At 40.1% G+C, this 27,082-nt stretch overlaps 2 protein-coding genes across 2 annotated transcripts in view; one reads left to right on the top strand and one right to left on the bottom strand.

The window, feature by feature from the left end:
- SYN2 (synapsin II) overlaps positions 1–27,082 on the bottom strand; it is a 159,033-nt gene that overhangs the window by 48,591 nt on the left and 83,360 nt on the right. The gene's annotated exons all lie outside the window — the stretch shown is intronic.
- On the top strand, positions 364–25,442 carry TIMP4 (TIMP metallopeptidase inhibitor 4). The gene is made up of 5 exons (XM_012571709.5): positions 364–977; positions 17,529–17,626; positions 22,390–22,504; positions 23,155–23,279; positions 24,717–25,442. The coding sequence occupies exons 1-5, from the start codon at positions 698–700 to the stop codon at positions 24,912–24,914; spliced, it is 816 nt and encodes a 271-aa protein (XP_012427163.5). The 5' UTR covers positions 364–697; the 3' UTR covers positions 24,915–25,442.

Genomic DNA, 27,082 nt, shown 5'->3' with positions numbered 1-27,082 from the left:
GGTACCCACAGGTTACACACATCCAGATTGCCACAGCAAGCAAAGCTCTGAGGGTGAAAAGAATTTCTGAACTCTGCATTTATTCCACTGAATCCCACTTCCAACATCAGCCAGGAAATACAGGCACAGATCTGCTCTGAGCAGGATTTGCATTAATAAGGAATGCAGGGAAGGAGCTGTGCCTCCAAAACACACCACTGGGATATTTTCCTTGCTATTCTAAGTTAAATCTGCGATGAAATAATTTCGTTTAAAATGCCTTTTATTGCGGCTTTGATTTGTAGTTGGTTATTCCCTGTAACCAGCGATTGTTGGAGGCTCACAAGCAGAGTATTGAGAGGTTTCCTTTTCATGAATGAAGTTCTGTCCAGCCTGCGAACAGGGACGGCAGCTCAGGAAAGCGCAGGGCAAGATCGGGGGCTGCGAATGCAAACGGAGCTTAAAACAGGACAGCTCTGTTTATTTGCCCAAAATAAGACCGCGGGGCCGGCTTTTAAATCCAAACTGGGCGCAAACTTACTCGGAGGCGCTAAAACGCTCAGAAAATCAGCTTCAGCTCCGCGTAAAAGCTGGTTTTGCGGCAGATTTGGCGATTAACATTTTCGCTCCGGAGCTTCTTCGGGACGAATAAACGAGCTTTGACTGGCGGGAGGGCGGAGCCGGGGCTCGGCTGCGGGGCCATAAATAAGAGGGTCCCATGTCGGGGCGCTCCGGAGCCAGCGAGCACCGGCGGCGCTCGGAGCGAGCGGCGCGGCCCGAGCATCCCGAGCATCCCGAGCATCCCCGGCACAGCGCGGCTGCGGCAGCGCCTCTCCCGGTGCGGAGCATGATCCCGGCGGGCAGCGGGAGCCCCGGGAGCCCCGGGAGCCGGGGGGCAGCGCTGCTGCTGGCGCTGGCGCTGGCGCTGCCCGCGGCCGTGTCCGGCTGTAGCTGCGCGCCCGCGCACCCGCAGCAGCTGCTGTGCGATGCTGCGCTCGGTGAGTCCGCGGAGCTCCGCGGGGCTCGGCTGCGCCGGGGAAAGGGGAAAGGGGAAAGGGGAAAGGGCGGCGGGATCGTTCTGTGCTGCCCCCAAGGCGGCGGATGGGTGCCGGGGATTGCTCTGCTCCCCGCGTGCTGCCGGGAGGGTTTGTGGTTATACATTGCTGGGGTTGCTGGGTTGGAGAGTGGCTCTTTATTTATTTATTTATTTATTATATCTATTTTCTTTATTTGTTTGAATATCTATTTTATTTCTATATCTCTTTCTATATCTCTTTCTATATCTCTTTCTATATCTCTTTCTATATCTATCTCTTTCTATATCTCTTTCTATATCTATCTCTTTCTATATCTCTTTCTATATCTCTTTCTATATCTCTTTCTATATCTCTTTCTATATCTCTTTCTATATCTCTTTCTATATCTCTTTCTATATCTCTTTCTATATCTCTTTTTATATCTCTTTCTATATTTTTATATAAATTTTTATATATATACTATTTTTACATTATATTTTATTTCTACATCTCTTTCTATATCTCTTTCTATATCTCTTTCTATATCTCTTTCTATATTTTTATATAAATTTTTATATATATACTATTTTTATGTTATATTTTATTTCTATATCTCTTTCTATATCTCTTTCTATATCTATTTCTATATTTTTATATAAATTTTTATATATATACTATTTTTACGTTATATTTTCTTTCTATATCTCTTTCTATATCTCTTTCTATTTTTATATCAATTTATATATATATTCACTATTTTTATATTCCATATCATATATAATTCTATCTTATTAATTTATGTTTTATGTATTTTATGTGCACTATATATTAATATATTTATGTGCATTATATATGAATGTCTTTTTATCTTTTAGGTCTTTTATGTAATTGATGTATTCTCTTATATTTTATATATTTTGTATCTATTCTATATAACAGATATTTTTATACTTTATATATGGTATGTATTTTATATACATTATACACTTATATATTTGTATATTAGGTCTTAACTTAGAAAGTACCTGAGCTTTCAAATATCTACTGTGATATTTAGCAGTATTTGCTATATATAAAATATTCTATCTCAATATGCCTGCAATGTGTAAACTGGTCATATAGATATTTTTATAGCACTTCAGGGGAACAAAAAACCAACTAACCAAACAAAAAAAACCCCAAAAGCCCCCCAAAAACCAAAAAACTCAAAAACCCAAAGGATGACAAAGTGTAAGTCCCCAGTGCTAACTTGCTTAAACTTTTAGCTTTGTTCTGCTATTCTATACTTTCTTGAATTTATTCATGGGGTTTTCTGTCATTTTCTGGAGCAGGAAACTGATGGGCCCTTTATTTTCTGCAGATAAAGTGGCTACAGCAGCTCTGTGTGAACGTAACTCTCCAGTTTTGGGACAATTGTGCCTCATGACAGCCAGGCAGCACCATGGTTGTCAAACAACTCATAGAAAGGGCCTAAAGATCCCAAAATTAGCCTTCAGGGGGATGAGAAAATGTGACATTTTGAGAAAATGTGACATTTTGCAGCCTTTTGATTTCATTAGCTCAGGCTAAGGCTGGTTAGCTTCCATGGGGTGTGAACAGTAAATGTAGAACATGAGTTTCCAAAGTGCCACAGAATTAGCATCTCTATGGGGCAGGCAATACCTTCTGCATACTGATTCATTGCTTTTATGCCCTGACAGAAAATCTTTGTGGCCATGACAAACTCTGAGCTCTGTTTGTGGCCATCAGTTAAATTGGTTTTTAATCTGCCCGTGTTCAGCAATCTCTTTCGTGGAGGTACCTCCACCAGGCATTACATGCTTTGGGGTGTTTAAGGAGTGAAAGGAAATAAAAGTTGGGCTACAACTAAATATGTGTGCATTTAGCTGTGCATGAGAAAGTGACAGCTTTTCAACAGACTTAATGTAAAAATTTTCCAAAATTAACAATTTTACAGTATAGAGGAAACTCAAACTGTTCATTGTTGGCCATCTTATTGAATATTTTCATTCATAGAGAAGCCATTCTGATGATACGGATTAATACTTACTCATTTCTTAGATGTATTTTACAAATAGGAACTATATCATGCTACTTTTTATTTAAATACTTACAATAGTTTTATGTTACGATGTTTGGATTTGATGCTCAAGCTCTCACTCCTATAAATATTGCTATCTAAGTAAACTTCCTCTTTAGGCTGAGGAATGTTTATGTCAAGGATCCCTTTGTTCACTATTTGTACTTTTAAAACACCATTTCTGTATGTCACAAAATGGGAGATGAAGGGAATTCTTCATACCTATAAGTGCACACATATTTTTTGTATACATTTGAATATACACACACACAAAACCTGCTCTGAGTGTTCATGGCTGAATTACTGGATATGCTTTGGCCACAACATTCTGCACAAGTGGAGCTGCCTGTCCTGTGTGAGAGGAAGCTCCAGGGAGCAGCTTGGCAGAGCAGCTCCCCCAGGCTGGTGCCAGCAGCCTTTGTGCCCAGGAGAGGAGCTGTGCCCGGCAGGAAGGGGCACCCCGGGCTGCAGCCCTGGCCAGGCACTGCTCATCCCCTGGGAATTGGGGCTGTGCCTCCACAGCTGCCTGGGGACACACCTGTGGCATTGGGGACACACCTGTGGCATCAGGGACCTCAGGGCCACCTGGCTCCCAGCCATGTGCTGAGACTGTTCCAGTTCTTCAGTTATTAAATTCATTAATTAATTCATTAAGTTCATCCTGTCTAGCCACAGACACAGCCAAGGACTCCCTCGCAGGATTTCCTAGCACATCTTCTTAAAATAAAGATGCCCTGACCCAAAACTTTGAGATAAAGTCTCAAACATGTGGAGCTACCAAGCACCACATGTCCTCCAGCCACTGTGTAAAGGTAACATTTTTAATTTCCTCCAGCATGACTGTGGTGGAGGTGGAGGGATTGAATTGACGTTCCCTGAACCTCTAATTGAATGTGCGAAGCCACTCAGCAACAGCATTTTTGAGAGATCCAAGGAAAAACAAGCACAGAAATTAATTAAGTCTGGACAATCTCTTTTGCTTTGCCTTTTGTTAAGATGATTGGTGTTGTGACACTTTGTCCTTCATTGCCAGGACGTTTTTGTGGCTCTAAATGCCCACAGGCAGCCCAGAACCTGAGAGTGATCAGGGGATGTCTGATTGAGCTCCTGGTCCTGCCCAAAATCAGGGATGAGTGGAGAGGCCTGCAGGGCTGAGGCTTGGGAAGGACCGTGGGATTTGCCAGGGTAAATCAGGAGTGCTGTGCCACTCCTGCCATCTACCTGACCCTGCATTTATTCATCCTCCCACAGAGCCTTCAGAGGATGTGATTTTGTACAGTTTTATTATTGCTGCCAGTAATGAAGGGCTGGGGCTGTTTTCAAGCTAAGAACAATTTATTGCTCAGACAAAGATCAGTCTCAGAGGCTGTGAGATTCTAGAGGATCAAACATTCAGCCACAGCTCACAGTAGTCACAAGTGCTTTCTTACAAGGCAATACTGAACTTTCTAACCCAATGGAGAGTTGCCACAGAATTTATTTTGCTTTTCTAACCCATCACCTTTACTTACTTCTGCTGCACTGCAGATATTTTTGTCCAATGGCTTCTGTCTCACTTGCACACAAATGCTTCTGTTATAACTTCTAAACTCCAGCTCACTCCACACAGCCACACCCCTACATGATAAACCCTTCACCATCTTATCAGTACAGGTTCTCACTTACTTAAGGCATATTCTTGCTTACAATTGTAGAAACACAAGTTTATGATTTTTCTGCTTAATGTCTGTGTATTGTATTTTTACATCAGTCCAAGCTTCTTCCGAGGCTGCAGATCAAACTCCTCAGTGTCTGTGGGAGTTTCTGTTTTCCCGATTCCCACAGTACAGGTTGCAGGAATTGTCATGAGCTTCTCAGTAGTTTTAAATTTCAATTGAGAGTCAAGTAACTCATTTGTAGGAAGTGCACACATACACACCTTTTACACAAAACCAGTGCAAATTTTCTTTAAGTACGCCAGAATTAAGTTTTCTGAGTCAGCTCTTCTGGGAGATAATCACAATATGCTATTTCTTCATTAGTGGGTTTCAAATGAAAACCTTCATGGCTCAGTGTCCCATGATTTTACCTCTCTGCCATGTAATATCCAGTTTTGTGCTGGAATGGATTAATTTGTACATTATTTAGTGGGAAGTAATTTTTGCCTGGTGGGAAAAATCAGCTTTAGGGAATGCATTGGAAACGAGGATGGTGCTTGTTCCAAGGGAGGAGAGGAAAGGTGAGCAGTGAAATTCAATGTTTTATTGTTATTTTATTGTGTTATACACAGTAAAACTGGGCAGGTCTGGTCACTGCCTGCCCAGCCTGCTGAGCCTTTCGGGGGGGGTCTTACACCAAATTCTGCAGTGATGCCATTGCCCCGTGTGGCTTTGGGGGCTCAGTGTCCATCCAAGCAGTGGAGCCCTTGAACCTCAAGAACTGGGGATCCTTGGTTCTTTAAAAATGCCCTTTTGTGCCAAACTTAATTATACAAAGCACAGCGGTGTGAAAACCTTGGCTTTCTGTGGAGGTTTTTGTGAATCCTATTAAAAATCTGGACTCTTGATGCTGATGCTTGGGCAAGAGAGCTCCTGGCAGGATCCTGGGTCATAGGCACCCAGACACCCCCTGACCTGGGCTCGGGGAATCCTGCAATTCCCACAGCTTTTTGGGCTTCTCCATAGCAGGGAAAATTCATTTCTCTTCCTGTCCTGCTGAGCAGAGGTAGATCCCAGTGCTTTGCACCACCTCCTTCCCCTGAGTGCAAACCAGAGCCAGTAATGCACATTTCCAGTGTCAGTAATGCACATCGCCAGTGCCAATAATGCACATTTCCAGTGCCAGCAAATGTACATTTCCAGTGTCTATAATGCACATTTCCAGTGCCAATAATGCACATTTCCACTGTCAGTAATGCACATTTCCAGTGTCAATAATGCACATCTCCAGAGCCAGTAATGCACATCTCCAGTGTCAGCAATGCACATTTCCAGAGCCAATAATGCACATCTCCAATGCCAATAATGCACATTTCCAGTGCCAATAATGCACATTTCCACTGTCAGTAATGCACATTTCCAGTGTCAGTAATGCACATTTCCAGAACCAGTAATTTACAGTAATTACAATTCTTTGTCTTTGTGCCTGAATAGCTAGTGAAAAACCTCAATATTTCCATTCAATGAATTCCTGGAATGCTGCTGTGGGAATGGCACTGAGTCCTTCCCTTTGCAGCTAAATAGTGAAAATAAATTTCACTAAAATATCAGTGCAACAGCATCCTAGGATGGAGCCTGAATTTCCTGTTTGGGAATCGGAAGGGTAGGACCTGAATAAGACCTACAAATAACACTACATTTACTTGAGGGTTTAGGATAGGAGCAAACATTTTGAGAACTTAAAAACTCCATGGAAATTTCATTTCCTAACTCACTCTGCAGTGCTGAAGTCAAGCCATGCAGCTCTGAGAAGTGATTCCCAATATTCTGTGGGTGAGTGCTCTTCAGAGCTATGCCACATCAGCCTGAAAATGGGAAACCAGGCTGGGTTCTCCTTCTCCTGCTCACTGCATTTTCATGGCACTGCTCCCAGCTCTTCAAAGCTCTGGCTGTAAAATGAGGTGGCATCACAAAACTGAACAACAGGATGGGATTTTAAGGAGAGCACAACATTCCTGTCAATTAGGACATAGCTGAAAAATGTAACATAAAAAAAAAATCTTTAGTGAAAAAACTCTCTAGTGAAAAAAAAAAAACCCTCAGAGTTGGCTATTGGGAAGTAAAATGAAATTTCAGAAGAATTGTGCTGGTTGCCTGACTTAGAAGTAACTCAGTCACACAAATTTGTTGCTGAGTGTGCTCTAAATCTGGGAGAAGAAAATGAAAAAAATTGAGTTATATTTATTTAAAATCATTTATTGTAACTCTGGGAAACTGAACCCCATCATTTCGAAAACAACATTCTACACACACTCAGGGCAGAAACAAAGCTCAAGCTTAGAAACAAAGATTAAATAATATAAAACAGAGACCCTGAAAGGCTGCCAAACTCTTAATCCTATTAATGTGCCAACTTTAATCCCAAACCTTCTCATTAAAATCTATCTCAGCAATGTGGGCTTCTGTCCACCCCGAGGAAGGGCCGTGTCCCCATGACTGGAAATCCACAATAACATCATATATGTTGTCCTACAGGCTTGGAGCATAAAGAGGGTGTTATTCTCCAGCTGAAATTAGGCAGATGTTGATTACCAGTCAAATGATGTGGTATCTGAGGCTTGTGAAGCAGAGAAAAATGGTTCTGGTAACGCAAGGAGCAGCTGTGAAAATAAAGCTGACCTTGAACAACATTTGGAAATCAGTTTGGGTAGTTTTTAGGTGATATTTAAGTTAAAAGAATCCCACACTTCTGTTGAAAATACACTCGTCTTTTCTATTTGAAAGTTTATAAAAATGAGATTCTAAAACCTCACTCTCATAAATTGAATGTATTCTTCTAATTAAAAAAAAATTACTAAAACCACATAATCTTCTGGTTTAACAAGGAAGCAAACCCAATCAACTCCTGCCTTCAACATGAGGAATTTTTGCATGCTGAGCCAAAAACACAGAGATGCACAAAATCCTGACCTACCTGAGAGTCCTAATGAGCTTAAATATTGCCCTTCCACACCCCAAAAGCCTGAACTGGAAATGCAGTTTGGATACACACTAGAGCAGGTCTGTTAAAAACTTCTGTAGGATTATTAAAATAACCCTATAGGGTTTATTATTAACCCTATTAGGGTTAATAAAACACTACAGAGTAATCAAATTCTGCAAAGTATTTACACTGAGAAACAATGCAGTGCAAATGAATATCCTTATCACAAGGTAGTTTTAAAAAATTCCTTGATATCTGCTTTATCAACTTTAAAAGTATTTATGGGGTTTTCACTCTTCAAAAGTTTCTCAAAAGAGGAGTTTTAGTCCAAGTCACTAACTTCCCTGTAGGGCTTTGATTTCTCAGTTACAGACTGGATTATCTCACCACCCTTATCTTCTCATGCAACTGGAAACATCACCAAGACTAAGAAATGCTTTTCCATACATTGCTTTTCACAGAATAAAGGGAAAATCCTGCTACAGTTACAGTTAAATCCTTCAACAAGCTCTGTGCTTACAGATCCAAAGCACCTTTGTTCAAATAGTCCAGAAAGCTCCACGATTCTTCTTTCCCATGATTTCAGAAACTGTGCTTCAGCTGATTACTGTGCTAATGATTTAGTTATTTTACAGCTGGCTATATGCATTTATTGATGGAATGTCAGGAAACTAAAATACATACCAGGAAAAATAAAGCTGCTTTTATACCCCAACTAGCAGAAACATCTTCTGAACTAAAGATACCTCAACTTTGGGTCTGGGAGTTGTGGAGCAAGGGTGACAATGTAGACTCACAGATAAGAAATCCATCCTACAAACCCAGAGGAGAAGATTTTCCCACCCTCACTCAGTTTTGGGGCAGCTTTGCTGCTGCTCATTCTGTTTGCATCTAGAACTGAGCTCATCCCAGAGCCCCAACCGTCTGAGCTGAGTTACAGTTTGGAAATGAAGCTCCTGTTTGCTGCTCTGTCCTGTTGAAAGATTAATTGATAGATGAGCCATTTGCTAAAAACCTTTGTTCTTTTCCAGCTGTTTAAAGATCATGCAAAGAGCATTCAACACTGACTTGTTTTCAAAGGGGAAATAAAAACGTAGGGTTTCCACTCCCGAAAGAATCAGGATGAAGTAGCACCTCAGCAGATCCTGAAGCAAACATTTCTCTCTCTCCTGCAGTCTGAAACAATTCCAAGCTGTGCAATAATCCTGAACTCAGCACTGCAAAAGAAGGGCTGCAATGTCCTGGATGCTGAAAGCATCAAAGGCTGTGTTGGACACCTGCACTCCAGGGCTGTCACAGAAGCCGTTGGAAAAATTTCCCAGATTTTTTTCTCCTGGCAAAGGATTGTTGTTGAAGTGTGTTGTATGCATCTCATCCCCAGCCTGGCAGCACCATCAGTAATTTGGCAGCACTCCTGTGGGAGTTTAGGAGTAATTTTTGATCCCACAAACACTGTCTGAGCCATTCGGACACACACCAGCCTTCACCCAGTGCCCAGACTCCACTTCCAGCCTACCCCAACACTGGGAATCTTCTGTACAAGAATATAAACAATGTATATTTTAAATTATTTCCAGAGTGGTGATGGTGGCCAGAAAGTTTTGCTTTAAAAAAACCCAACAAAGCCAATTGGAGGTAAAACACTTGGACACCCATGGCAGAAGTGGTCTGGAACTGACTGGGAGTGCCCCAGGCAACTCATAACAACCAGATTCTGAAAAATGCAATTAAATAGGAATTGGTTTGTGAAAGTGAGAGTTGTCTGAGGTCAGCTCGGGCTGCTTATTGTAAATAAAGACAAGGATTCACATGCCACCAAGTTGCAAAGCAAATACCTGAAGCTGCAAGAAGCAGCAGAGCTTCTGCAAGCACAGAGTACAAACCATGCAGTACAGACTGCCTCAAAATATGTGAGATGGAGCTACAGCACCAGCAGATCCTCCTTTTTTGGACTCAGACTAGAGAAAAATGAAGGCAATTTAAAGTGGGGAAAGGACAAAAAAATACTGGCATTTTCATGAGAGTGGCCAATCCTTCAGCATGAGCAGATAAACTCAGAATATTTGCTGTTCAGGGACTTGCTTTGGAAAGGTCTTAAGTAGTTATTGACTGATTGACATAAAATAATGTGTTCAGGTTAAAGGCAACTTATTGAGCAATAAAATCACCCTGGTGGCACTGGCAGGGGTGGTTGTTCATGGCAGAAATGGTCCCTCATCCCAGGGATGTATGGAGTACATTCCCCGAGATTTCAAATGACTGACACGGCAGCACTACCTCTCCTGTTGGAAGCCAACATGTGCAAATCAAATACTGAAACACCAAGAAATCAAAACCTTCATTCTCCCCAGAATTATCTCTAAAATAATCTAAAAATATCTGATAAAAATATGTGTGCACACACTGATAAAAATATCAGTGTATGTAAAGGTACACATTGTATTAAATTAATTATTTTCAAACATGATTTTGTGTCAGTCAATAACTTTTGCCTCTTTTTGGTAGCATTAGTGATACCTGGGAGCCTCAATCAGAGTTACAGTCTGTGTTAACAAAGCTTCTTTCTTCCTCTCATACGTATTCTGAGAACTTACAATGTTTTCTGTATATGCAAGTATTTAATCAAGTTATTTTTCTCTCTTTATTGGTGAGAATCAAAGCTTTACCCTAAGCAAATATGGTAAGTAAAGCTCTGACACCACTGAACAATCCAGCATGTTTAGTTAAACAAAGGCAGGGAAAGGGAGAGTGGCAATGCTGGACAGATGGGACAGTTGCTCAGAATTTTGGAGGAAGATTTTACACCCTCTTGTGCATTTTAGAGGCTTTGTAAGCAATATAAATCAGCAGCCAACAGACCACGTTTAATTTAGAATTCTATCCCAGGTATCTATTCTATCCTGTGCAGTGTTGCTTTAAGGGGGTTCATTAATTTTGGTCTCTTGTGGCAAATTCTGTGCCGATTCCTCTTCCTTTTGGAGATTGAATATCCCTTCTTTGTGCATGCTGACTTTGTTCCCCCTTTGCAAGAAAAGTTAAGTGCCTCAGATGTCTAGTTCCCTATCTAAAGATTATTTTTTGTCATATCTGTGTACTGAAACCAAAGTGTTTCACCCTGTTCTTGGATTCCTTGGCAGCTCTGATAGAATTTCTTGCCATTATTCTTCTCCAAGACACCAAGAGTGAAATATAATATATTGGGTTCAGCTTCTGTGCCCTCCAGACACAAAGGGCAATGAAATACTGTGGTCACACCCTCTCTCCAGAGATTTTCATGGACTCCTTGCATTACTTTTCCATAACTTGACTTTAGGTGACTGTAGTAGAGGAGTTCTCACAAACGTTTAGTTATTTTGCTTTTTGGTTGCTCACATTTAAATTCTTGGCCATTTCCAGATGCCTGATTTCAAGTGGAGGCGAATCTGAGCTGCAGTGGTGTTTGCTGGCCAGGCTGCACACAGGCATTCCCCCTGGAGCAGCTCTCCCCATGAATTCCAGTGTCCTTCTGGGATTTCCAGCTTCAGTTCTGCTCTCACACTGAGTCCCTGAACTCATTCCCCTCCCAAAATGAAGATGGGCACTGCTGAACATCTCATTATCACACTTGTCCCCAGCCTTCTCTTACAGAATACAAATTTAGCACTTGTGGTGACAGGGTGTTAATAAAAACTCTTCTTTCTTCATCCCACAGCAACCCCCTGAAGGAAATCACCAGTCCTCTGGCTGGGAAAATTTATTAATGGAATATTCCTGGCTAAGCTTTGTTCTGACTGGAACAAAACCTGTGGCACCACCAACACTGCACACATGGATGTGCATAATTTTGAAGGCCCTTATGTCCAAATTAACTTCTCTCTATAAAAATCTGTCCTTTCATCAAAATGAGAGCACTCTCATACACAATATGCAGCTGCTTCTGCTCTCAGTGGTTTATTTCTAAGTGGTTTGTTTCTAAGTGGTTTGTTTCTAAGTGGTTTATTTCTAAGTGGTTTATCCCAATATTCAAATGAAAATCGTCACTATTACACCATTGATTAGTTAATGCAGCAGTTCTGGAAGCTTCTGTTACATGACTGCAAAATAAATTAGGATATATAAAATAGGAAACATAATATCATATGGTATATCTCATAACATCATATCATATATATACACGTATATCACAGGATATACAAAATAGGAAACATAGGAATTGATACAGTTACCTAAATGAGGAGTGCTTAAAAATAGACAAGCACATCTTTATCAGGTGGTGTCAAATTGTCAGAATTGCCACAGGTGAACTGAGGGTGGATTTCTATTTTGCTGCAGCCAGCTAAGAAAGCAGAATAAAGGAAAAACATCACACCTGAAGTAACCCAGCCTGTCACCCCAGGGACAGGGACAGCCATTGCCACCCGGCCTGCAGAGCCCAGAGCCAGTTCAGCTCTTTCCTGCTTTATTCTCATAGTCTAAATGCTATTGTTCTATTATTCTAAATTCTATTTTATTATTCTAAATCACTGGACCTGAAAACTTGACCTTTACAGCTCCAAGCCCCTCATATATACTCTTCTGCACGTTCTTCAGACAAATTCCTTCAGTGTATAAACCCAAGACACCACAGTGTCATGTTCCAGCCATGTTTGAGTAGCCTGGGATCAGAAGTGCTGCCAAAAAATGGAACAGAATTTTTGGGATTCCTTTGGATATGTAAAACGGTGCTGGATCTCACAAAAGTGTTGCAATGAGGCAAAATTCTCTTTCCATAACTTCTTTTGAAAAAAAAAAAAAAAAAGTCAGCATACACACTTTTGAGGAAATAAAATCCCTCTTCTCCCCCACCCCCCCAAAAAGCATCACTTCTGGACAAGAAGAGTTTTTGAACTGAGTTTGCAGTTGTCCCTGGGGGATTTTCCTTTTACCAAAATTCTGGGTGGGATCTTCTAGGAATTTGAGACATTCATGGAGCAAGTTTTAAACTCCTTCACCCGAAAGAGTGAAAAGCTTCTGATAGATATGTAATAGATAGATGATAGAAGTTTGAGTTAATCTTACAGCAGAAGAATGAGCAGAAAAAGCTGAATACTGTGTATGAAAGTGCTCCCATTTTGGTGAAAGGACAGCTTTTATAGAAAGAAGTTAATCTGAATTTAAGGGCCTTCAAAATGATGCACATCCATATTCTGTGTCCATAGCTCTGCTACATTTCATACTGCACACTCTGACTATTTCAGAAAAACCCTTTTTGGATGCTTTTTATCTATATTTAGGATGCCATCCTCATTCTAGCCGTGTAACAGCCACACACTCTCATTTAGCTCCTTCTCCTTTACCTTTTATTCCTTGTCCCTCCAAGAGCAGGAACATCTAAGAGCAGCTTGACTGAAGTGTCAGACACTAAAGAGACAGGTGGAAAGGAGTGCTCAAAAATTACTCTTTGTATTTTAGGTAATTAAATGAAAGGGCTAAATTGAGCCTTTGAAATATAAGAGAAAAAAAGAGCTTCATGAGTCTTGATGATAACTTTTTAGTAGCTTACATCTTTTCCTGTCAATATAGTTTTTGAAGTCTCGTTTCAAGGTTTTTGTAGCAAAGCTGACTGTAATTATAAACTTGTGAGATAGGAACTAAACTTTCCTGATTTCTGGAGAAGAAGGCTGCTTAGAAGAGGTGGAGATCACATTTCTATTCACAGAGCTCTGGCGTAGCCTGTCAAAAACCTGAAGTGAACTGGAGGAACAACTGAAGAACAGATTCTTCCTCAATATGCCTATATATAATTACCTATTTATCCATTTATATATTTAAAACAAGAATGCACAGAAGGATTTATATATAACATGTTTTCTTGTTATATGTCCAGTAGTATCCTATTTTTTAAAATTTATTCTTAATTATTTTAATTTCTTGAATTCTTGCTCCTATGCCCAGCAGTATCTTAAATATCTTCCTAAATAATTATTTTTCACTATGCAGTTGCTGGTACTTAACAGATAGTGGAGGAAAAGTCCTAATTTTTTCATCAGATTTTTTACCTTCTCTTTTACCTCCTGCTTCTTAGGATTATAAAGTTTATCTGAGGAGTAAACTCCAGCTTGCTTTCCTTTTTGAAGGAGCAGTAAAATTGGTTATTTTAGCTGAGTAGAGCTGCCTGTCTTCTAACACTTGGACTGTGAAAAGTAGCTTGAGGATAAACTCACCATTTAAGTACAGTAATATTATATAAAATATTAAATACCATAATACAGAATGTCTTATTTAATAATAACTTGTAACAATGATAGTAATTCTTCACTCAACAGTTTTCTCTCAGTTATTGCCTTAGAAATAACTCAGAGTCTAAAAAGGACACTACTTTTAGGGAATATATTAATTTCAGTATATCAATATGTTAATTATATATTAATAGATTTTAATTTTAATATATTTTATATTAATATAAGTATTAAGATATTGTTGTAGTCTGTTATAATATTAATATATTATCTATTAATATATTTATTTTCATTAATTTCAAGGATTTGGTTTATCCAGATTCCATCCGTATCTGTGCCTTGGAATGGGCCCTGCAGTGACTGCTCAGTTCTTTTTTCCTTCTCTCCCTTCATATTTCATTGTTTTTGTCACTGTGGTGGAGTAAAATCAGTCTCATGGCAGGGAATTTCTTCAGAGTAAGGAAATGTACCCGTAATAGAAGTAGTTCCCCATGATCAGAAAAATCTCCAACACAGAAAGTGATATTTATTTAATTACTATTAATTAGTGTAGCTGATTCCAGAAGGAAATCACCAAGGTTTGGGAAGGATGCTGTTAATGCCCATCTTTCTACCCTTACTGCATATAAACCTTTCTGTATTGTACAAACCCTGACACTTCTCTCCTGACTGAATAAACACAAACATATCAACTTATAAACTAAATATGTGCTGTGTTTTACCCAGTTAAAATGATCTCCTACTGATTTACAAATGGCTGGGAGAGGTTCATTATTATTCAGGAGAGAAGGAGTAAATATATTCTTAACACACTTTAGATGAGTGCTGGGCATTGTCCTCCTATACCTCAAATTCATTTCCTTCCAGTTCAGTCACCTGAGACAACCTCCAGCTGAAAAGTGAGGGTAGAAAATGACATTTTATCAAAGTTGAGTCCACAGAGAAGCTACATCCTCCTCCTGAAATATTAAAGTCTGTATTTTTAGTGCAGAACGAATCCAAGGCATTCGGAATTACTGGCACTGAAACGTGAAATCCGTGCCTATGTATTCCATAGATGCAAATTCCTCATAAGGAAGCAATAACAGCTAAAATGACATTATTACTGAACAACCAGAGGCTGTTCTCACTCACACAGAGAGGCCAAGCCAGCCCTGGAATGCTCAAAACCATGTCCTGAAAAGAAGTGCAGAGTCGGAGGAATCCTGAGCCCCCTGAGCCACCAGAGAGGAGAGGGAGATGCCCAGGAATGCTGCAGCAGGAAGTGCTTGTGGTTAAAAACAGGAGCAACCACATGAATCCGAGGTTTGAGGAGACAGCCAGACGACACTGATGGCAAGAAAATATTAATGCACAGAAAATAAAAATAAAAAGGAACCCAAGAAGAATTAAAAGGCGGCAAAAGATCTCTGTGCATTTGGTTTCAGGAGAATAGAAGGGTAGAACCCAAATAGCTCAAAGTTTAGACAATTCAACTTTCTTACTGCTAAAAAAAAAAAATTTGTCCTCCTGTGCCATCTGGAAGTTTTCTCTTAAACAAACAAATGAAACACACACAACACAAAAATACTTCTCATTTTCATCTACACACCCACTAAAAGATCTCTGCATGAGAAACCCCAGGACGTTTCACTTTCAGCCTTGCACAACTCCATGGAGACCCCTGGAGCTATCAGAGATTATCTGTAACCTTCCCCTCATGTGCTAACAAGTAGAATTTCATAAAAATATAGAAATGCACTATGTTTCAAAAGGAAAGTAGATTTAATTATCCCACACTGAGTAGGCAGGAAAAGATTTCTTGCACATAAAACATGTTATGGTACTGGGAAAATAATTCCTTCAGAACTGAACAGACTCTTTCATGAGAAATCCTTTTTTTTTTTGTTTTAGGGAGTAATGATGCAAAGGAGGCCATCTTAAAACAAAGCAACACCATCCTAATTTGTCCCTGCCAGCAGGGTTGAGCACACCCAACCCACAGCACTTTTCCCCTGGAAGGAGATCAGAGCACTGCAGACACACAGTTAATTTGCGGGTTGCTCACATCTGCAAATTATTAAAGAGATGCTGCCACTTTCCATGTGAAATGAGGAATTTGCTGCTTGTACTTAAAAGAACTCTTTCCTCCCAACAAGTCCAAAATGCTCCTCGGGAAGGGTTCAATGGCTCAGGAGGAGGGAGCATCCTGCTGGAGCCTGGAAGCTGCAGCCATCTGCAGCTTTAATAATAATTAAAATGTTGATTTTGACAATAATTGAACATGTTGATTATTCCATCCAGTTTGCTCAGCTAATTAGTGAGGAAATGGGACTTGCCCAGGGTTAGGTGGGACTGACCTGCACCTGGCTGTGTTTCAGGCTGTGTTTCCTATTCCTTTGCTTTAACCATAATGTTAAATATGATAAAAATGAGGCAAATCTAGTAAAAAATTGGAGTTTTGAGGGGGGAACGCGTAATTTTGATGTCACAAAACTTTGCTCTGCTCTGGCTTTGCCAGTGTCTCTCGCCAAGCACAGGCTGCTCTAACCCAGGAGCTGCAGCAGTGGCCATCCAGAACAGAGCAAAAGTGGGGCTCTCACTAATTTTGGGGGATAAAATCCCCAGAGGAATTTTGGCCATGCTCCATATTCTTAGAACCACTTTAGAATGACAATAAAACAATGACTATTACTATTCTCTGCTTTTTTATTGTCTTTAGCTTTGCCTGTAAAGGGAAATGTGCAATTTTACGTGGTTTTAATTATTATTATACATCTAATCCAGAAAATAAGAAATGAAATAGAAAAGAAATTATTTTTGGTCTTCTGATGGTGCTTCCTGATCAAATAACTAAACTGAAAAGCAAAGAGGAAATGGGTATGTTCTGATAGTTGTGCCAAACAAAATTCTGCTCAGCTGAAATCCAGGCTGTGTTCCGATACTTTTATCTTGGTGGCACCAAGCAATTCAGTCTAATTTTAATTTTTCCAAAGATTCCTGGTGTATTTTAAATATCACACACAAGAGAGATGCCTCAAACAAGAAGAGGGGAAAGGAATCCATCTCTTCTTTCATAAAATATCCTACTCTCCTTGATTAAAGAACAGGAAATAAATTAAGTAATTCCAAACAGGGAGTAATTGATTTCTACAGGTTAACACAACTAATGGCGTTCTCTATTAAACTCCAGAAAAATGAATACAGGATTGTTGTTCTAATTTCATGGATGAAATCAATGCTTTCATCTTGCCTGGCACAGGGTTTCAGGGGCTTACTTCAAGTCTGTTTATTTGATAATCAATTCTGTAAGCAACAGACATGTCCCTTTCCTCTGCTCACTTATTTAATGATGGGTATTTTGACAAATTTTATGGGATTCAAGTCTTCCAGAGATTTTTGATGGACATTTTTTGTCAAAACTGAGTGGTAACATTAATCAGGTTTCCAGATTCTTGGGAATTCAGATTTACATCACAGACAGCCCACTTTTGTTTTCAGGAGCTCAGCTGGTGTTCTTATGGTAAAATCTTTAAAATCTACTTGTACCTGAAGAGTCAAAACAATGCCAAAATCTATCAGTATAATTTTCATTTTTGCTTGTAAAATTGGGCATCTGCTCATGTGCATTTAAATCTCTCTCTCTCTCTCTTCCAGTGATCCGAGCAAAAATATCCAGTGAAAAGGTGGTTCCTGCCAGTGATGATCCCCTTGATACCCACAAAATGATCCGGTATGAAATCAAACAAATAAAGGTACATGGAACCACTCAGCTTTTTTGAAGTTCAATGCTGATAACCTCTGCATATTTCAGCCCAAAATAATTTACCCCAAAATGCAGGGAAAGCTGGAGAAGTCTCCAGGTGCCCTCACAGTTAGACCCACATGAAAAAAAATCACAGGAGGCATTAAAAAAAGGGAAAGAAAAAAAGAAAAGGAAAGTTTAAATTAATGCTTAAATTTTAAGGATATAGTCAAATGTTTCCTTACAGAAATAAGTACATAAATGCCAGAGAATTCCCTTTCCTCCCACTGGCACTTCAATGTTCTGCTGCTACTTTGCAGCACTTCAGGAACTTGAGAGATATTCAGGAGGTTTTTCTAAATAATGATATTCAGGAGGTAGGGGTTTTTTTTATATTCAGGAGGTTTTTGCTAAATCATGATATTTTGATGAAGAATTTTGCTAAATAATGATATTCAGGAGATTTTTTATATTCAGGAGGCTTTTGCTAAATAATTATATTCAGAGGGTGTTTTTTTAATATTCAGGACTTATTTTTTTGCTAAGTCATGATATTTTGATGAAGAATTTTGTTATTTGTGATTTTGAAGGCACCAAAAATGTGCTTCATTCTGTGAGTGGTGTCAGAAAATCTGGTTTTGGAGGATTCCTGATCACCTGTGCTCTGCTGGTGTGGCAGCTCTGCATGATCCAAGCTTTCCAAAGGCAGGGGAACATTTCCAGCTGAGGGAGCAAGTCCTTTGTTCATTGTGAACAGGGATATTTGCAGGGCCAGGAGTCCTTCCCTCATATTCACACAAACAAAAATCTGTTTGTATGAACATTACTGGGGAAGCAAACACCCAAAGCCACAGCTTCAGAATCTCACTGGGTTTCCCCACTCTTTGTTCAGCTCCAATAAGGAGATAGATTAATTAATTCAATTTGAGAAGACATGTCTTGAGCCAATTGAAGTCACCATCAAACTCTCACTGCTGTTCAAATGATCATGGTGATGAACATTAAAATGATCATTTACTTTTTTTCTGGAACACACAAGAAGTAGGTAATCTCGCTAAATGAAAATGTGTGAATGTGCACAGGTGAGGTGGGCTGGTTTTCAAGGTTGTTTCACCTCTCCTCTTTCACTGCATATTATTTTATAAATTTTGCGCTTTTCCGTTTACTGGGATCACTTAAGAAGATTGTTAGGTATGGCAACATGCTTTCAAAAAAAATTAAATCATTCAAGTTGTATCCACTGATAGAATTCCCTCACAGGAGTTTAAGTAGGAGGAATCTTTGGTAAACAAGAATATCTCGAAGTATTCACAGGGATGGTTATTACACGGGACTTCTGGTAAGGTTTTATGGCAATTTCAACCAGCCAGTCTCCACCTTGCTAAAACAAACCCCAAAGCTGTCACCATATGCCCCTTTCCATCTTCTTAAATAATAAGGATATATTCAAATGTTTCCTTGCAGAAATAAGTACATAAATACCAGAGAATTCCCTTTCCTCCCACTGGCACTTCAATGTTCTGCTGCTACTCTGAAGCACTTCAGGAGCTTGAGAGAAAAGCAAATCTTCCACCTCAGCACAAACAAGAAGGAGAAATCTAATCTGACTGATTATTTTCAGCCTATAATCCCATTCTTCAGCACTCTGAAATATTTGCGTATTGAAGCTGCTTCGGAGTTTCTCCCTAATTTTCAGCAGTGGAGGCCTGTCCAAAACTCAGGCAGAAGGAAGAGGTGTTTATTTAATTCCAAGTCAGACAGGCCTGGACAAAGCAGAGATGTGTTTTTTCATAAAGATGCTCTACATCACACACAAGTTTAGACTAACAAAAGAAGGGTTTTGGTAACCCTCACCCCTCAAATCCTTCCTCCTGACCAGAGAGAATTCAGGACCAAACCTTCCCCTGCCCCAGCACCCAGCTCCCTGCTCCAGGGAGGGAGGGATTTTGGGAAGGGAAGGATTTTGGTTGGGAACCAGGAGCTCTGTGACCTCCCCACCCTCAGTGCACCCGAGGTGGCACCAAAATAAACCCAGCAAGGCAAACCCCACAGGAGTGGCAGGGAGGGATAACCAAACATCCAAAGAATGTAACTGAGGTGAAAATTAAACCTGCTGCACAGTTCCTCAGTTTGCTGAGCAGCTGAGCTCAGAGCAGCAGCTGGAGCACACCATGTCTCACCTCAGGTGCCAGCATTTTAAAGAATTTAATCCACTGTGTGTGTGTGAAAAGTGAGGATATCCTCTGCTCAGGTTCCAGTCTTCTCTCAAGTGCTGCTGCTGCTTTTCCTGCCACCTGCAGCCCCCCAAAGGACCCTGCAGGGTGATCAAGGCAGGAGCATGCCCAGCCTGGGGGACAGGCAGAGAATTTGCTTTTTGGAGCACAGCAAGGAAGAACTGACCCTCCAAACATCTCTTTTGGAAGACATCCTTGGCTTTTTTGTAAAATACATCAAGAATTAGCGCCAAAAATTCACAAAAATTATCACCTGGGTGTGAGTTTTGGGGTAGACCACTCAGATACTCACACTTTCCTCATCAATTCTCCCCTCTTGGAAGAGGAGCACAGAGCCCTTGGAGGTTATATTTGGCTGTAACATTCAGCACAATGCTGCTATTTCTCTGCTCTGTTGCTCTCAGGGTCGTTGAGCTGTTCCATTAATGTGATGGGTTAAATTCTGTTTCTCTCATCTTAAATCTAGTGCATTAGGCTTAGCGTTAAAACATTGTTATTCTAGTTGGAAACATTAGATATAATTTTAATATTCATTTTCAGAAATAACAAAAAAAAAAAAAAAGTGGGTCTATTCATTTTATAGCAATGGGTTGGCATGTCAAGAAGACATGAATGTTTTCTATTACTGTTTTCTTGCAATATTTAGAGCATTATATTAAAGAGAGAAGCTAATACATGATTTATATGCAATTGAATATTTCTTTATAATATTTTTGTAACTGACTTGGTCATCACACTCATTCTAAAATCTTCAAGTAAAGCCATGTGCTTGTGCTGGTTCCACCCCTCAGGAGGACAGGGACAGTGTCCATACAGACTTTAGTAGCAGGTTCTCATCTCTCTATCCCCCAAATCCTCACCCTGTTTTCCTATTCCAATAAAGTCCCACCAGGAGCTCAAGTGAGCACGGACCACGCATCAATGCAGAACCAAAAATCCAAGCACCAAAATTAAACCAAATCTAACCACCTTATCCCTCTGCAGAGAAATATGCTTTTAGAGAAGGGAGAATATGATTGAGAAGATTAAATATGATTTACTGAGTTAAACACAAGATTATAATCTTTAGAAATGCTGTAACAATTATATAGGTCAAAACCAGAGAGAAGTCAGACAGTAATTAAAATAAAAAAAAAAACCCAACCAAGCAACCAAAAGACCTATAACAAAACAAACATTTAACCCATTTAAATATTAACTAAATCTCCATTATGGTTCATTGTGGATATTTAGGGGTTTTATAGCTAAATCAAGGTGTGCTGTCTGCACAAAGCCTCTAAAGTTGAGGCCAAAGCTGAGATATCCATGGAAAATCTGTTCCCTACAATGCCCTGAGGGTTTCTGAAGGCGGAGAGAGCTTGAAGCAAAGTTCACCTGCAGAGCTCACATGCTGGCCCTGCACAGACACAAATTTCCCTCTTCATTTTGGACAATTTCTGTGATTCCCACTGCTGCTTTGGACAGGGTGCCAGTTAATTTTGTGTTTTGGTCTGCCTGGGCCTGTTTGTTTTTTTCTCCAAAGCATTTCAAATCCCAGCTAATATTTTTGGATCGGCCGCGCGGTGACAACAACGTTGGCTTTTTTCCCCCCTCCATAAATAAAGCTTCAGAAAAACCAACATATTACAGAGTATTTTCTAGTGGCCCGTGCTATTTAAATCCCCTGGGAGGGCTTGAGGAACACAAACACATTTTCCAGGGACACCAGCTGCAACTGGGAGAGCTGTGAGCCCCTGCCATTGTCCCCAGCTGTCAACACGTGGCATGATGTCACCGGGCTGGTGGTGGCACACGAGGTGATGACAGGCACTCAGCAGCACCTTCTGCTCCCTCCCTCTGGGCTTGGACACAGCTCAGCTTGTTTTCATCATTTAATGGCTCGTTTCTGATTTTTTTGGGGGGTTGAAACTGCTGGTTAATTGGCAGCCAACTTGAAAAGAGCTTTGATCCCAAATCTCTCCATTTTGGGGCTTGCAGGGTGGAAATCCTGAGGGCTGGGTGATGTTTTCCATGATTTGAGAAGGTCCCACTGGTGAGAATTTGGGAGATGGAGAAGCACTCTGCTTTGGTGACCAAATATGAAAACAATGTGCAGGAAATGCTCAGCTCCTCAGCACGTTTGGTGTCCCAGGAGATCCCAACAACTCCAGTGACCAAGGGAAAGTTTCCATAGGAAAATGCTGAGAAATATTTGCATTTTGGCCTGCAATGCTGTCTCTGCATTGCTCCTTGACTAAAATATGCCACTAGGATATAAACTGAAGAGAAAGTTTTAACAATCCATGAAATGCGCTGGAAAAGCACATTTTAAAAGCTATAATTTAAATAATCAAGACCTACTTAATTCCCTCCTAAAACTCTTGGATTAATTTCATTAAGTGTAGAGAAAAAAGTCCAATTCTTGGTGTCTTCTCACAATTATTCAGACTTTGGAGTCTTCTTTAAAGAGACTCAGCCTGTATCTCCTCCAGCTCTTTTTTGCAACTGTTTTTTCATGCTTGTTTTCCACTACTGACTCTCTGTTTCTGATCATTTTCAGATGTTTAAAGGATTTGAAAAGCTCAAGGATGTCCAGTATGTCTACACCCCTTTTGATTCATCACTCTGTGGAGTGAAACTAGAAGCCAACAACAAAAAGCAGTACCTTCTAACAGGTAAAATGGAGCAAAACTAATGTTCCTGGAAATTCAGAAGTAGCTGCTTAGAGTGAATTTAGCTAAAATATGCTAAAAAGGAATGCATTTATGTACTAAATACAAATACAACGGGATGTAAAAATTGTGTTCAGCTGTAATGATAGTGTGAGCTTACATGCTTTCCACCCTTCCTGCAGCACTCTTAGAGCAATTCCAAAGGAAATGAAGGTCAGTAATGATGTAATTAGTAAATAGAAGGGATTTTGATTCAGTATTTGCCATTATTATTTGATTCAAACCAACAGTACTGATTTTCCCAGGAAGGCAAAGGTGCATAATGGGAAAACACCTGTGTGTCTTCAGGTCTGGGGCTCCAAGTAACTACAGATTTTTCTATTCCCTCATAAAATCCAGTTTAACTGCATTTGCATCCATCCCTTGCTGGCAGGTTTTCAACATCTTTATGAAAATATCCTTCTTCAATTCTTTGCAGCCATACAGCATGCAATTAGGAGAATATTCTCTCTGTTATAATTAAATTAATTAAACAAATATTAAAGTATGACTAATTTGGTGCAATTAGTTAAAAGCTCAAGGTATTCTTACACTTAGAATATTTAGAAAGCACTTTTATTGCTTTTATTTTCTTTGTGTTTTTCACGCTGCAGGCCAAATTTTAAATGATGGCAAAGTGCTGATCCACTTGTGCAACTACATTGAGCCGTGGGATGATTTATCCTTGTCTCAGAAAAAGAGCCTGAACCAGAGGTACCAGATGGGCTGTGGCTGCAAGGTGAGTGCAGAGCAGAAAAATGTAAATAAACACTGTTAATTCACATTTTTGAGAATAAACTCTAGTTCAGAGAAAGCTGCAAGGTGAGTGCAGAGCAGATAAATGTAAATAAACACCATTTATTTGCATTTTTGAGAATAAACCACAGTTTAGAGGAAGCTGCCATGTGAGTTCAGAGAAGATAAATGTGAATAAACACCGATTATTCACATTTTTGGCAGTAAACCCTGGTTCAAAGGAAGCTACCATGTGAGTGCAGAGCAGGTAAATGTAAATAAACAGTTTACTTGCATTTTTTAGAATAAACCCTAGTTCAGAAGAAGCTGCAAGTCAGAGAGTAATTTCAGAGCAGATAAATGTAAACTACTTATGTTTAATCACATTTTTTAGAATAAACCCCCTTTTAGAGGAAGTTGCAAGGTGTGTGCAGAGCAGAACAATGCCTGTTGTCTTGCACACCATTTATTTGCATTTTTGAGAAAAAACTCCCATTCAGAGGAAGCTGCCATGTGACTGCAGAGCAGATAAATGTAACTAAACACCATTTGTTTGTATTTTTGGTAATAAACCCCTGTTTATAGGAAGCTGCAAGGTGTGTGCAAGGCATAACAATGCCTGTTGTCTTGCACACCATTTACTTGTATGTTTGAGAATAAACTCCCATTCAGAGGAAGCTGTGAGTGCAGAGCAGATAAATGTAAATAAACACCATTTATTTGCATTTTTGAGAATAAACCCCAGTTCAGAGGAAGCTGCAAGGTGAGTGCAGAGCGGATAAATGTGAATAAACACCGTTTATTCAGATTTTTGACAATAAACCCAGGTTCCAAGGAAGCTGCCATGTGAGTGCAGAGCAGATAAATGTAAATAAACACCATTTACTTGCATTTTTGTCAATAAACCCCAGTTCAGAGGAAGCTGCAAGGTGAGTGCAGAGCAGATAAATGTAAATAAACACCATTTACTTGCATTTTTGTCAATAAACCCCAGTTCAGAGGATGCTACAAGGTGAGTGCAGAGCAGATAAATGTGAATAAACACCGTTTATTCAGATTTTTGACAATAAACCCAGGTTCCAAGGAAGCTGCCATGTGAGTGCAGAGCGGATAAATGTGAATAAACACCGTTTATTCAGATTTTTGACAATAAACCCAAGTTCCAAGGAAGCTGCCATGTGAGTGCAGAGCGGATAAATGTGAATAAACACCATTTATTCACATTTTTTACAATAAACCCCAGTTCAGAGGAAGTTGCCATGTGAGTGCGGAGTGGATAAATGTGAATAAACAGCGTTCACTCACAGTTTTGGCAATAAACCCTGATTCAAAGGAAGCTGCCAGGCGAGTGCAGAGCAGATAAATGTGCCTGAAGCCCGTTGAGCAGGTTTTTGGGGATAAGCACAGTGGGCCCAAGGTGCTGAAGGAGCTCTCTCCCCAGATCACCACGTGCTACATGGTGCCCTGCTCCATCACGGCGCCCAACGAGTGCCTGTGGACGGACTGGCTGATCGAGCGGCGGCTCTACGGGCACCAGGCCCGGCACTACGCCTGCATCAAGAGGAGCGACGGCACCTGCAGCTGGTACCGGGGGGGCCCTCCTCCCGAGAAGGAGTTCATCGACATCAGCGAGCCCTGAGCGTTGCTTCTCCCTCGCCCAGCGCCCCGGAGGTTCCCTCCATCCCGCCCCGCAGAGCTGCCGCGTGCCTCGCCTCGAAACCAGCCTTGGTTGTCCCCAAAGGCTCCGTGGGGCTGCCACTGGTGCAGGACGAGGGACAAACCTCCTGGAGGCACCTGCTCTGCTCTGTTCTGCTTTGCACAGAGGGCTGGCAACGTCCTCCGAGGCACAACAAATTCCCTTTTTGCCAATATGAATGTACAAGAACAAATTTTGCCCGAATTTTGCCCCCCCCCGCCCCGTTTTTGATAACCTGCAGATTAAGAGCTCCCCGTGTTTTGTTCCAAATCTTTCCGATGAACTACGGAATGTTTTATAGAACTATTTTTTTTTTTTTTCTGTATGAAAGTCTTGGATACGAAAGAATTATTGTACAGTGTATATGTAAAGTATTATAACAATGTGCTATTAAAAAAAAAGATTCACAAATATTTCCTCACCTGTCGAAATGAGTTGAATACTTCTGTGATTAAAACAATCTGCGCTCCACACTTTGTACTTTCCTTATGTCACAGCTTCCTTTACCCACAGAGTTGTAACTTCCATTGATAACTAAATTAAGAAACAGCCCTGATAATCAAAACCCCCTTCTTAAGTCAGCATTCCTATGGACTAACCACACCTTGCTGAAGGAAAAACCAGATTTTTAATCCATGGGTTAAAGCATTAATCCATGGATTTAGGCTTTCCATGGAACAAATTCCAAGCCCAAATGATGACAGGCTAAAACTGCTCAGAGCTACAAGAACAATGTCAATCCTCAGGGCAGCTGCAGTAAAAACTTCCCTAAATACATGACCAGTACTTGTACCCCAGCACTGTTAAAACTTTAGAAACTCACCTGAAAATACATGCAATAAATTACACTGCAATTATTTCTGGAAGCTCTCAGATATGTAACCCAATTTAATAGAATTTAACTGTTTTTCATTCATGAACACCCACCATACCCTGTAAGTGAATTTGGCTCATTGTGAACTCAAACTAGAGCAGAGTTACAGCACATTTTGCTTGTAACCTTTTTAGTGCCATAACTTTCCTGAATTGATGACTGGGGTTAATAACTAATCCTTCACACATGTATTTAAGGTTCTAAAAGCAATTCAATTCACAGTGGTGAAACTTTGGGAAGTGCAAATGCCAAAGTTCAGACTATTTGTGCCCCAGAAAAAAGGGGCAGAGCCCTCAGGCAGGATGGGAATCTCCAGTAGCTGCCTTTTCTGACAGATTTTACTATCAAAAGGACAGGATTGGAAACGCTCTTCTAAACAAGATTTACTTTTCCTGTGACTAAGTTCATACATTTCCAGTGAAATGCCAATGGTGCAAGGCCAACAGGACAACATGTCATTATTCCTTTGAGGAATATGTGTCCCATAATACATAAAAGCCAATGTTTCACTTTTTATTTACCATAAATCAGTCTGGCTCTTTTAATTTACAACCCTGAATTAAAGCCATAGCTATGTGCTGCCAAATGTAAAGCCCAGTTTGATTTCTGCTTTACTCAAGACAAAACAAAAATTTCCCAACACCAACAATTTGGACCATAGACTTATATTAATGAAACAAAAAGAATAAAAAGCTAAATTTCTTATGAAAAATAATTGATATTGCAGTGACAGTATTGGCAGAGCTATTTACTGACAGTGCTGCACATTTATATTATTAATTTCCAGAAAGATTCAAAGCCAGGCCTGATTTCCTTGTGTCAGATCCAACCAATACCTGGAGAAGCCCACAGAGCTCAATAACCACAAAGGTTAATATTCAATGGTTAATATTCGGTGGTTAATATTCAATACCAGTCCTGTAGCATTTGTCTTCAAGTCCATTTTGAAGGGCTGGTGCCTTTTGGATATCAGCAAACAGGTATTTTCTGCTTTTTAGCTCCCCAGAGCTTTGGTCCTATTTCAGTTTTACAGTAATTAGACTTGAACCTCAACTCACCCAGCCCAGGTTGCCTTCTCTGTGCACCTTGCACAAAGAAATGCTTTCTCTGGTATTTAGGGACAGATTGTAATACAAATTGCGTGCCACAATTAGTTTTTAAAAATTTCCTACTTTTCCTGTTATAAAATATCCCTCATGAGGTGTTTCACAATGAAGGTCTGTCTACTTTGATTTCT

This window comes from Taeniopygia guttata, chromosome 12, assembly GCF_048771995.1.
Source record: "Taeniopygia guttata chromosome 12, bTaeGut7.mat, whole genome shotgun sequence".
Lineage (NCBI taxonomy): Eukaryota > Metazoa > Chordata > Aves > Passeriformes > Estrildidae > Taeniopygia > Taeniopygia guttata.
Note: the sequence above shows the minus strand (reverse complement) of the source record. Positions and strands in the feature narration are given on the sequence as shown.

Excerpts from the sequence above, each read along its gene's own strand:
- TIMP4 (XM_012571709.5), top strand. The coding sequence starts at position 698 with ATGTCGGGGCGCTCCGGAGCCAGCGAGCACCGGCGGCGCTCGGAGCGA. Across the intron at positions 17,627-22,389 it reads ATGAAATCAAACAAATAAAG|ATGTTTAAAGGATTTGAAAA; the intron begins GTACATGGAACC and ends GATCATTTTCAG. Across the intron at positions 22,505-23,154 it reads AAAGCAGTACCTTCTAACAG|GCCAAATTTTAAATGATGGC; the intron begins GTAAAATGGAGC and ends TTCACGCTGCAG.